Below are 12,510 nucleotides of genomic sequence, written 5' to 3'. Positions count from 1 at the left end.
ATGAACAAAGCACACACATCCAAAAATACGAGAAGGTAATTTAAACACAGGTTCATGAGAAAAAAGAATGGAGTGAGGTAATTGACCTCCAAGAATATTAGATGGCATGCGATTAATTAAATAACATGCAGTTAGAACTGCATCACTCCAAAATTGTTTGGGCACATTCATGTGCAACAACAGTGTTCGAGCAATTTCGATTAAATGTCCAATTTTTCTTTCAGCAACTCCATTCTGTTGTGGAGTATGAGGACAAGAGGACTGATGAATAATACCAGACTTAGTCATAAAGGTATTAAAAGGAGTGGAAAAATATTCTTTCGCATTATCACTGCGAAGTATACGTACAGGAACACCAAACTGATTCTTTATTTCTGTAACAAATGCACAAAAAATGGAATATAGTTCTGAACGACCTTTCATTAAATAAAGCCATGTAACTCTTGAAAAATCATCAGCAAAGATTACAAAATATTTAAAACCTAACTTTGAAGTGACTCGACTAGGACCCCAACATCAGAATGAACTAACAAAAAGGGTTCAGAAACCCGTTTATTGACTCTAGGAGCAAAAGAAACACGATGATGCTTCCCAAACTGACAAGACTCACATTCTAATGAAGACAACTGACTCAAAGTAGGAACCAACTTTTTCAAATTTTGTAGAGACGGATGACCCAAACAACAGTGAATTTCAAGAGGAGAAACAGTAGCAGGACATGCAATCGGACTATTAGAGTTGAGAAAATAAAGACCATTTCTATGGGAAATAAGAAAGCTTAGCTTTCTAGCTTTCTACTAGAATTCTATTCTAGTTAGGAGTCCTAATTAGGATTGGAGTTGACTTTGTTCTAGTGTCTATAAATAACCATTTCGCCACAAATTCCTAAACCTACTAACCAGATTTTCGCCTTCTTAAGCATATTTTCTCATCCTATTCCTAGTTACTAATTCAAGTTCAAGTGAAATTCAATATATGACTTTTTCTACAAAGCTGTTGTGCCTACCAAGTGTTCGTGCTATGTCAGTTTTGATATCAGAGCAAGGCTTTCCCATGACAACAAGAAGTGGGTTGAATTTTAGGGGTCGATACACAGACAAGGAATGGGATAACATCATTAATCTTCTCTTGAAGAGGGTTGATGTGTTAGAAGACTAAAGCTTTTAATACTGAGCAACAACAAATTCCTGAATCTAGAGGCCACAGTGGGTCCGAATATGGGGTCAAAATCAATGGAAAGGCACCAGAGCATCCCGAACAGCCTAAAGACATAACCGGGAATCAATCTGGTAGGAGTGAAAATAGATTAAATCAATCTTTTGGAAGGCCACGAGCTTCTCTTCTTAACATGGTTGATGAGATTGTTCAATCGGCAAGGCAAGGGGGACAAGACTCTTATCATTTTGCAGGAGACATCACAAAAAAGATAAGAGTTGATATTCCTGATTTCGATGGAAGAATTGAACCCAAGGTTTTTTCTGATTGGCTTGCTACTTTGGAACACTATTTTGATTGATATGATATGATTGATGAGAGAAAAGTTAAGTTTGCTATCATGAAACTTGCTGGACAAGCCCAAGTGTGGTGGACAGGAGTTGAGCATGATCTTCAACTTGCTGGATAACTAGACTTAACGTGGGAAGAGATGAAGCTGCATTTGAAGAGAAAGTACGTGCCTCTACATTATGAAGCTGATCTTTTTGATGATATGAATAGCTTAAGGCAAGGAGGAATGACAGTTGCTAAATATATGAATAAGTTTGAAGTGCTGAAAATTCACTACGGAGGCACCGAAAGTCCAGCACAAGCTTTATCCAGATTTAAGTTGGGTTTGAGACCTGAGATTCGCAAAGAATTGATGGGACGTGATATCTACACAGTTGATAATGCATTCCAAGCAGCTCTTGGATTTGAAAAGAACCTGCAGTAGCCACTAATTCAGAGGTTCAATACTCAAGGTGGGGAGGTAGTTCCTAAAAGATTTGCTGCAAATGGAAAGCCATATAAATCAGTAGCAACTCAAGCAACTTCCCAGCATGCAAAGACAAAAACTAAGGCTTCCACAATCGATGAAAGAAACAAGAACAAAGATGGATGTTTCAAGTGTGGTTTGAAGGGACACATGGCATGGGAGTGCCTGAACAAGAGAAACTTGCACATTGGTGCCGATTTCGGATGTAAGGAAAATCTAGAGGTCGAGGAAGATGAAAATGCTGATTATTTGACTGAGTGGCACGACTTAATGTTGATGATTTGGAAGAGGAAGAAGAAGACATGTCTTATCTCTCGGTTGTGAGCGTATCCTCAATGCACCAAAGTCACAAAAGGAAGACTGGTGAAGAACTTCAATCTTTCAAAACTTAGTTTGCTATGGACAAGAGACTAGAAAGCTCAGTATTGATGGTGGCAGTAGCATGAACGTGCTTTCAGAATCTACTGTACAACGGTTAAATTTGCCTACAGATCCACATCCTGAACCTTACAAGGTTGATTGGATCAACAGTAGCTCTATTCTGGTAACGAGATGTTGCTTGGTGTCCATTAAACATGGTCCTTACAGTGATTCTATATGGTGTGACGTTATTCTAATGACTGTTTCCCACTTACTTCTTGGTTGACCTTGGTTATATGACCAAGATCTGAATCATAATGGGAAGTTGAACACTTACTCATTCAAGTTTAATGACAAGCAGATTGTCTTAAAGCCAGAGTGCTAAAACTATGAAGTAGTTTCACAAGAAGAAACCAACCAAACAAGAGAATTCAAAGGATAATGAAGTGATCGAGACGAGGAAGAAGCCTCTTCAGATTTTGAGCAAGAAACAATTTGAAAGGGAGAGCAAGGAGCAAAAAGTTATCATGGTATTAGTCTTCAAAGAGGTGAAAATTTCAGCAGTTGTCAACTCTCAAGAAGTGCCTCCAGAAATTGTCAAATTGCTGTTTGATTCTGATTTTGCTGATGTAGCTCCAGAAGATTTGCCGCATGGACTACCACCTATGCGTGATATCCAGCACGCAATAGATTTCATACCAGACTCGCAACTCCCTAACTTGCCTACCTATCACATGAACCTGAGTGAATCTGTTGAACTTAAGAGACAAGTGGATAAGCTCATGGACAAAGGACATATTCAAGTCAGCATAAGTCCTTGTGTAGTGCCGGCTTTATTGATTCCAAAGAAAGACGGAATCTGGAGAATGTGTGTAGATAGCCGTGCAATCAAGAAGATAACAATCAAGTATAGGTTTCCCATACCTAGACTTGATGATATGATTGATATGATGGCTGGTTCAACTATCTACACTAAAATTGATTTGCAAAAGGGGTACTATCATATCAGAATTTGTCTGGGTGATGAGTGGAAAACAGCCTTCAAGACAAAGGATGGTCTCTACGAGTGGCTAGTGATGCCATTTGGCCTCTCTAGTGCTCCCAACACCTTTATGAGATTCATGACATAGGTATTTCAGCCCTTTATTGGCCGTTTTTTGGTTGTCTATTTCGATGATATTTAATTTACATTAGGAACAAAGAGGAGCACATTAACCATCTTCAACAAGTAATGAGAGTTCTTCATCAAGAAAAGCTCTATATCAACTTGAAGAAGTGTACTTTCATTGCTCCTAGTGTTGTATTTTTGGGTTTTGTCGTTTCAAATGAAAGGATAGCTGCTGACCCAGAAAAGGTGAAGGCAATAGTAAATTGACTGGTTCCTACTAATTTGAAGAAGGTTCGCTGCTTCCATGGGCTAGCTTCGTTCAACAGGCAATTTATGAGGGGGTTTAGCTCTATTATGGCTCCCATCACTGGGACAAAAGCTACAACTAAGGCTTATGAAGAATTGAAGAAGCAAATGACTGAAGCTCCAATGCTTAGGCTACCAGATTTTTCTAAGGTATCGCATGTGATGCTTCTCATTTCTTAGTCAAGAAGGTCATCCTATTGCTTATTTTAGTACTCTACTTGTGACAAGGAATTCTACGCTGTTATTCAATCTATTCGCCATTAGCATCATTATCTTACTTATAAGAAATTTGTGCTATATTCTGATCATGAGGCCCTCAAATATATAATTCTCAGAAAAAGTTCAGTCATCGGCATGGCAAATGCGTTTCTTTCCTGCAACAATACAATTTTGTTATCAAACACAAGGCAGGTGTTGAGAATAAGGTGGCTGATGCACTTAGTCGTGTGCATCTTATTCTAACTACTATGGCTGTTCAAGTGGTTGTTTTTGATTCACTTAAGCAAGATTATCCTCGTCGTAGAGATTTCAAGGTCATATATGAGGATTTAATAGCTGGTAAGCAAGCAGAATATGCTGGTTTTTCCATCCATGATAGCTATCTTTTCAAGGGGACTCTACTTTGTGTTCCTAGTACTTCACTGAGGGAGGAATTAATTTGGGAATTACATGGTGGAGGTGCTGCTAGACACTTTGGACGTGACAAGATAATTGCCATGATGCAAGATCATTTCTATTGGCCAAGTATAAGACATGATGTTGGCAAGACTGTTGCTAGATGCCGAGTTTGTCAATTGGCCGAAGGGCGAAAGAAAAACACTAGTCTTTACATGCCACTACCCATTCCACATAAACCGTGGCAGGATTTGAGCATGGATTTTGTCCTTGGACTACCAAGAACATTGCAAGGTTATGATTCTACACTAGTAGTTGTGTACAGATTTTCGAAAATGGCTCACTTTCTCCCATGTGCCAAGACTTCAGATGCTGTCCATATTGCTAAGATTTTCTTTGAAGAGCTAGTTAGACTTCATGGACTGCCAATGACTATAGTTTCAGATAGGGATGTGAAGTTTATGAGTTATTTTTGGCGGACTTCGTAGCAGATGCTACACACAAAACTCAAGTTTTCTTCTTCTTTCCACCCACAAACGGATGGTCAGACAGAAGTTGTCAACCGTAGCCTTGGTGATCTACTTCGGTGTTTGGTTAGTGATCATGTTTCCACTTGGAATCAAATTCTACCAATGGCAAAATTTGCTTACAATAGTTCAGTGAATCGATCAACTAGTTATAGTCCTTTTGAGGCTGTAATGGGAAATAATCCTCGCAAACCAATTGATTTGCTTCCAATACCAGTTAGTGGTCGTCCAAGTGCTGAAGCTGAGGCTTTTTCTAAGCATATTTTGGATATACATGATGAAGTTCGACGCCGGATTGCTATTAACAATGAAAAGTACAAAGCACATGAAGATTTGAAGAAGAAATTTGCAGAATTTGAAGAAGGGGATGAAGTTATTGTTCGTATTCGGCCAGAGAGGTATCCTAAGGGTGTCTACAAGAAGCTACATTCAAGAAGCGCAAGTCCTTTCAAGGTTCTCAAGAAAATCAGCTCAAATGCTTATGTTTTTGAGTTACCGACGATATGGGGATTAGCAATGTGTTCAATATTGAAGATTTGATTGCTTATGATGGTCATTTAGATGATTCAGCAGATAGGACTTCTAAGGCTGCTCTTCCACCTCCGACACGCATACGTGAAGCAATTGAAGATGTTCTTGACCACCAAATTGTGTCAACTAGATGGGGCGGCTACCAGAAGTTTCTTATTCATTGGAGGAGACGACCACATGCAGACTGAATTTCAGCAGTTGGATCTAGATTTCTCTGAGAAGTATCAGGCCATTAACTCACCGGGGTCGAGTCTTCTCAAGCCGGGGAGAGATGATAGAGATAAGTGGCAAAAAATCCACCAAGGTTTATAGGAGGCGTGGGAAGGATGTGTCGAATATCCAAGCATTGATTTAGCATGCTTTTGATGACAAGGAACCAACTTGGGAGTTGGTTTGAATCTTATGGAGCTTGGTTTCTGATTTTCACCAACAGGGATATTTTAGTAATTTGGTTAGCTGTAGGAATTTTGTGTTTATGGTAATTTTCTATTTAGTAATTATTATTGGTAATTAGTATTTTAGTTATTATGGGGAATAAGAAAGCTTAGCTTTCTAGCTTTCTACTAGAATTCTATTCTAGTTAGGAGTCCTAATTGGGATTGGAGTTGGCTTTGTTCTAGTGTCTATAAATAACCATTTCTCCACAAAAAGAAATCAGATTTTTGGTCAATAAAATTTTTCTGCAAACTCAACGTCTTTTCTTAGGATTGTGTGATACATCTTAACTTTAGGCGTGATGCCTAAAGATTCCTAGGGTGATTCCTAGACCTACTAACCAGATTTTCGTCTTCTTAAGCATATTTTCTCATCCTATTCCTAGTTGCTTATTCAACTTCGAGTGAAATTCGATATCTGTTTTTTCTACAGAGCTGTTGTGCCTACCAAGTGTTCGTGCTGCGTCATAAATTCTATCAGTCAGCTCTTGCTAGCACTAATGTGGAATCTTAACCATAGATTCAAGGTCAAAGTGCGATTAAGAGCAGGGTAGACGGGGGTGAGCGCCAGTCAAGACCGACAAAAGTCTTAAACTGCAGTACTTAAAGAAGTTTTATTAAGACATATCTCACCCATCCCTATACCCATGATGTTTCCAGATAATTATCGACGTGCAGCACACACCACAGAAAAATGCATGATCATAGAAACAGTACCATGAAGGGATTTTTCTTCTGCATACAAGGCATGAATGAAAACATGCAAAGTAGTTTCAGCAACAATCTAATTAAAACTCACATTCTCAAATTCTGAATTTAAGTTAAGTGCCTTCTTTTCCTTTTCATTCACCTGAGCTTCTAATGCCTCTTTTTCCTTATTTTTCAGATCAATCTCCATTTTAAGTTTCTCCACCATTTTCTCTAGTTCAGCAGCTCGTGCATGAGCCTTGTTGACCACTTCCTCAGCATCTAGAGTTCCTTTTTTCTAACCAATAACAAGAAACATGGTTATTGCAACAATAAATTTTTCCCAAATCTTCAAGTTTTTATTTTAAAAAAAATGAAAACACACATGCAAGATTAAAAGGAATCAATTATTCACCTGCAGAGACACTATCTCACTCTGCAATGAAGAAATGCTATCAGATTTCTCTTTAATCTTCTTCTCCAGCTCAGAAATTGCATCATCCTTCGCTTTCAACTCTTCATTCTTCTCCTTGATATGGAACTCTGCAGATGTAAAAGCCAAATTATCAAGCTATGCTAAAGCAACTAAACATTTCATCCATCATATTGCACATAACCAAAAAGATGAATCTACATCTCAACTCCAAAGAACAATTGATGAAAAGAAGTCAAGCTACTAACAGAATCAACTTTTCAAAAAATTTAGATATTTGAGAATACCAATGTTCCCCCCAAAAAAAATTTTTGTGGAGGCAAGACATAGTTAACAAACTAGCATAACATGCATAAACTCTGCAGGACATATCCAACACTGGAAGCATAATCAGTTTTACGCTGAGATTTGAAGAGTTCTTAGATTACCATGTTGCAGTATCAACTTAACTATTTGCCATGTATGGATGTTTAAAAGAACATAATCTCATGCTATTAGGCCAATAAATAAACCATTAATAGAGAGTATCACACATCACATCAAATATTACATTTCTTGGAAAGTTGCACAAAAAGTTACTAGAATCATTAGCATAGCCATCTTTAAAATCCACTACAATCCTAGGATTAGGAGAATATCTCAAGATCTTTTTTTCCCTAACCATGATCACATCAACTATTACGTTTCAGCAACAACAAGTGCCTAAGCCATATTAAGATTATGAGCTTCAAAAATTTTTGTGCTTGAGCTTTTCCTTCAGTACCTTCTAGATTGACATGGAGAATAGGATACTCCACACCAGTAGAATTCAAAAACTACAAAAACAACTGGTTTGACAACAGGAAAATAAAATCCACTACAATGCTCAGATTAGGAGAATATCTCAAGATCTTTCTTTCCGTTTTTGGGGTCATAGAACAGGTCATTACGCTTACCAAGAATCCTAATAGTATAGCAAAATCAGATTACTGTCAAAGCAAGATGCATGTTTTGACATCGTGTCTTGGAAGAAATAGGAATTGTATTTTCACTTAGATAACAGAATATCTTGAAAGATTCAGGAATACCAATAACACATCAAGAATCTATTCCTTTAGCACCCATATTCTGCAGAACACCTAAAAGTTATGTGCTAGAAATATTAATAGTGTGACCAGTGGAAATTGTTACTTTTTACCAATTTAAGTTCATAAGCATTAAAGTGACTATTACCATTACTAGTCTTTATTGAAGTAAGGGTTTCTTTGCATGTAGATACAAATCTTAGGAGCTTTTGGAAAACAATTATTCAATAACTACTTATTAAAGTAACTCTACCATCAAATATCCAAGCTACTACCGTTAAATATCCAATGATGCTAGGAAGATAAGACATGTATAACCATTTACATTAATAATTATCAGCACTGATAAGAAGGAAATACCAGAAGAATTGATTTCAAAGAAATGAATACAAGATCTGATCAGCATAATTTAACTACTCAAAATGGGTTAAGACAAATAAACCTGAGGGAATTCCAATGGTGTAAGCAATAGATATTCTCTTTTATAGCTGAAAAGAACTAAAGCTAGAAACTACAAGGGAGGCAAAATATGACACTAGTAGTGTGAGGGAGTGACAAAGTTAACTTTTCCAATTAATGGAAATGGGAGGGAGATGTGGCTGCTATATGAGTGTGTTGTTAAGGAAGCAGAGAGTTGAAAACTTTTGAGATAATTGAGGAAGAGAAGAGATAAAGCAAAGCAGTACGTTTTGGGTTTTAATTTGCAGAAAACAGAGAAGATCTTTTCTGATTTTATGTTGAAGCAAGATGTGAAGATCTTGTATTTTATCTTCTCTATCATAGGATCCTATGGACTTCTTATAGTACTGTCATTTAAAAGAGTATTAGTTAACGTTAATATGCAATTTTGGTACTTATTACTGTCAAGTTTTGAGCCCTAATCAGAACTAGGTGAATGACTAGCCTAATTTCTGCCCTGAAATTGTTTGGCCATTACATATTCCCTCCTAGGTGAATGACTAGCCTATAGTGTGCTCTGAAAAGGTTTGGCTGGTACATATTCCCCCCTCAACCCACTATCATCTCAAGAAATATAAAGCGTGAAACCTTGTAAAGCACTATATAAGCCATGAAAAGTTTCAGTTCATAGAATCAGATTTGAGAATAACTTTAAATTTCCATTTCTGATCTTCAATAACTTGGAACTTCAAGTGTCGACGCAGGAGCAACAGCCTGAGAATTTGATAATCACACTATCTCCAGTAAGTAAACTTTAAGACCATCAATCCCAACCCTCCCCCCCCCCCCCGGCCCAAAAAAAAAAGGGGAAAAAGTCCAAGAAGGAAAATACAACTCAACTTTTCGGAGTCTGACCACGTCATCCTCTATCACCTCTCCTCTTAATATAGAGATTCCAAAGGAGGAAAATACAACTTGGCTTTTCAGAGTCTGACCACACCAATATAGAGATTCCAGAGAAAAACACAACTCGGCTTTTTGGAGTCTGATCATGTCATCCTTTACCACCTCTCCTCTTAATATAGATATTCCAAAGGGGTGGGGAATGAAAGCAACAAAAAGAATTCACTTTTTGCAAAGCTTTTACTTTTCCCAGAAATTACTCCCAACTCAAGAGCTAAAATATTCAACCATAATATAGTAAGTCAGTGCTCCCATAGAAAACTGTACTCAAAAAGTAATTCTGGTGCAGTAAACAAGAAGAAAAATTACACAGCCAAAAGTAACAAAAGATATTAATTAGCTAAACAAGTTAGAATATCACCAGGAATGACGTAATTCACACATACCACAGTCAAAGATCATGTTTGTTGGAAAATGACTAGAAACGTTACTAGCTTCATGTTTAGAGTGATCTCTAGTTATAAACATTGTTCCCCTTATTATGATGTCAGTATGAACACGGTCTGTACAAAGTTTTCCTTTTCAAGCAATTCTTTCTCTCATGTTTTTCCTTTTCAACCTTCTAACCGTAGGCCATAGAGACCTATGGATAGGTGACTTATAAGACTATAAAGCCAGCTGATTTGACAGCCAGAAAACAAAATCCAAAATAATGTCCCTATAGGATTGGGAAATTTCTTGAGACAAACTTTAAGCATCCATGCATCCAAAATGTTAAAAGATCAACTTTATTGGAGCCCCTCGATATAGCATAACCTCCTACAGGCAAAAGGAGGACTTCAGTCTGTTGTTTCAAGCACTAAAAGGTGGATAGTATTTTCACTCGGAGAGAGAAGAAAATTTCGATAAATTAAAGTACTTATAGCAAAATGGTTTATTTCCTCACCACCAACATTCTTCATAAGGTGCATGTAACCTGAGCCCATCTGTTCCATTCTAATTTACCAATTGAATACTCCATTCCAACTAGGTGCATCTCAGAAAAACCCTGTGAAAGGTGCCTTCTGTAGGGCCCAATTAATTATCACTTCAACAACCTCATCTTTAGCCATCCCTCCAGTGAAAATTAACAGGGCCATAGTCCATTTAATTGGAGATAAAATCTTTTCCTTGGAAAAATAATTTCAGTGGAAGACAGTATCAGGGAAGTATTTAATTTGTTGGTCGTTTTCAGGTGTTTGGTTACTGTTGGAAAATCAATGTTTTCATGAATCATAAATCCATTAACTCCATACCCTCAAGAGCTGTTCAAACCCATATCTACCACCTCAATCACACCACTCTCCTGAGTATCATCTACACACCATACACCACAACCACCCTCCACCACATCTACACCACCCCTACCATCGTTCTCAGATCAAGTACAAAATATATATATATATATATATATATATATATATATATATAGCAACAGCCACATGAGGAACCAGGATTCCTTTTCAAATCAACCATAATCATTGGTAAAAAATTAAAGATGATGATAAAATTATTCAAAGATATAAATATCTCACCACAAATCCAAATTTTCAAAAGCATATTTGGTAGCAATATTTATTCCTCTCCTTTGTGGCAAATCTCAAAAATCCTTCTCCCTTCTAAAAAAAAAATTCTCCAAGTTTTCTTCTCCCTCCTCTACCAACAATCTCCACCTTTTCCTCTCCAGAACTTCCTTATTTCCACAGGTATAATTCATTTTTGCATGTCTTCCATGAAGATGTAGCATGGATATGTGATAGGTTGGATTGAGTGGGTATGAAAAGAAAGGCTCACAATGAAAAGGGGAGGAAATGATTGCCTGCAATGTTGCCGATGAACTTTGGGAAGGAGTTTCCTTAAGAACTTGACTATGTCTAGATAATGTTTCTCAATTCTTATCAACCTCTTTCCAACAAGACAAAGGCCGCCAGACGGGGTGAGTGAGTGGAATATAACTTCCGTAGGTTTAATGCTGAAGTTGTTTTACACCCACTTATGTAAAATATTTCTTCAGTGTAAGTTATTTTCAATGGCTTAAAACGAACTAAACAAAGGGATGAAACATTTCCCGGAAACATTTTTAGTCGAAAGAAACAGACCCTAAATGGTCAGAACTCCCTGAGATTTTCACACTTATTCCTTGACCTACGAGAAACCTCAATTATTCAGCATAAATCTATGATCTTCTTTGGGATTTATTAGTTGGACATTGACGGCCCAGAAAACATCATCCTTTCCATTATCCCACCTCTTAGTTAGAAATTTCACAAAAAAAAAAAAAGAAAACAGTAAATGCATAATTGTCAACCCTCTTGACATACAAATTTTCCTGCAGACCTACTAAACAGGCTACAAATGTCAATGATTAGTGATAATTTTCCATACCAGAGCTCTCAAATGAAAACAAATTCTAAATATAGAGCAACAAGAAAAAACAAAGCACTAGCTTAAGCCAGAACTTTAGTACTAACCAAGAGCATCAATCCTGGATTTGAGTAGAGCCAATTCAGCTGACAAATCAGAGCCATCCTTGGAGAAATCATCGACAACACTCCCAACATCATCTGCAGTGCTCTGAAGGAAAATTAGGGCAAGAAAAATAGAGAATAGGAAAACGGTGTTGCAGGAAGCCATCTGAGACAGTGGAGAGGAGACCAAAGCCAAGGCTTCGCCGATCAAAACACCAATACTGATTCTCGAATTTCAGATGGAATCCTTTTTCATCTTATAATATTAGCATACAAGTACAGCTGGCTGTTGGGGAAATAATTGTCTTAATGGCATTAAATAACAGTTTTCCTGATTTTCTTAAATACCTTTTACCACTGGAGTCATGTGAGCCGAGTCACCCGATTTGGAAAAATATAAGGGTTAATTATATTTACTGGCCCAAGTGTTTGACTAAACTGCTAGTCCGTCTCTGAAATTTGGCCAAATAATAAAATGAACCTTCTCAACGAACAATCACTCCCTCACCATTTATCGATAAATCCAAACTTCTCGTTGTCGTGTCTCATTTTTCATAACAAAAAGGCTTTTACAAAAAAATTTGTTTTTCATTTTACAAAAATAAGTAAAAAGAGGCCTAAATGGGATTTTAAAAATACGACAGTTTAGACTCAAAATTTAGGG

General features: G+C 37.2%; 1 protein-coding gene across 2 annotated transcripts in view; it reads right to left on the bottom strand.

Annotated features, from left to right (window-relative positions):
* The window catches only part of LOC113703687 (uncharacterized), a 35,701-nt gene extending 23,537 nt beyond the window's left edge, over window positions 1–12,164 (bottom strand). Inside the window, exons 1-3 of one of the 2 annotated variants that reach the window (XM_027225134.2) lie at window positions 11,850–12,164; window positions 6,956–7,083; window positions 6,653–6,838 (exon numbers count right to left, since the gene is read on the bottom strand). In XM_027225134.2, the coding sequence (XP_027080935.1) occupies window positions 6,653–6,838; window positions 6,956–7,083; window positions 11,850–12,012 (477 nt within the window). In that variant the 5' untranslated portion in view covers window positions 12,013–12,164. The remainder of the gene's footprint in view (window positions 1–6,652; window positions 6,839–6,955; window positions 7,084–11,849) is intronic. The other variant, XM_027225135.2, reaches the window with a different exon arrangement.
* Between the last annotated feature and the right edge of the window lie 346 nt (window positions 12,165–12,510).

This window comes from Coffea arabica, chromosome 8e (genome assembly GCF_036785885.1).
Source record: "Coffea arabica cultivar ET-39 chromosome 8e, Coffea Arabica ET-39 HiFi, whole genome shotgun sequence".
NCBI lineage: Eukaryota > Viridiplantae > Streptophyta > Magnoliopsida > Gentianales > Rubiaceae > Coffea > Coffea arabica.
Note: the sequence above shows the minus strand (reverse complement) of the source record. Positions and strands in the feature narration are given on the sequence as shown.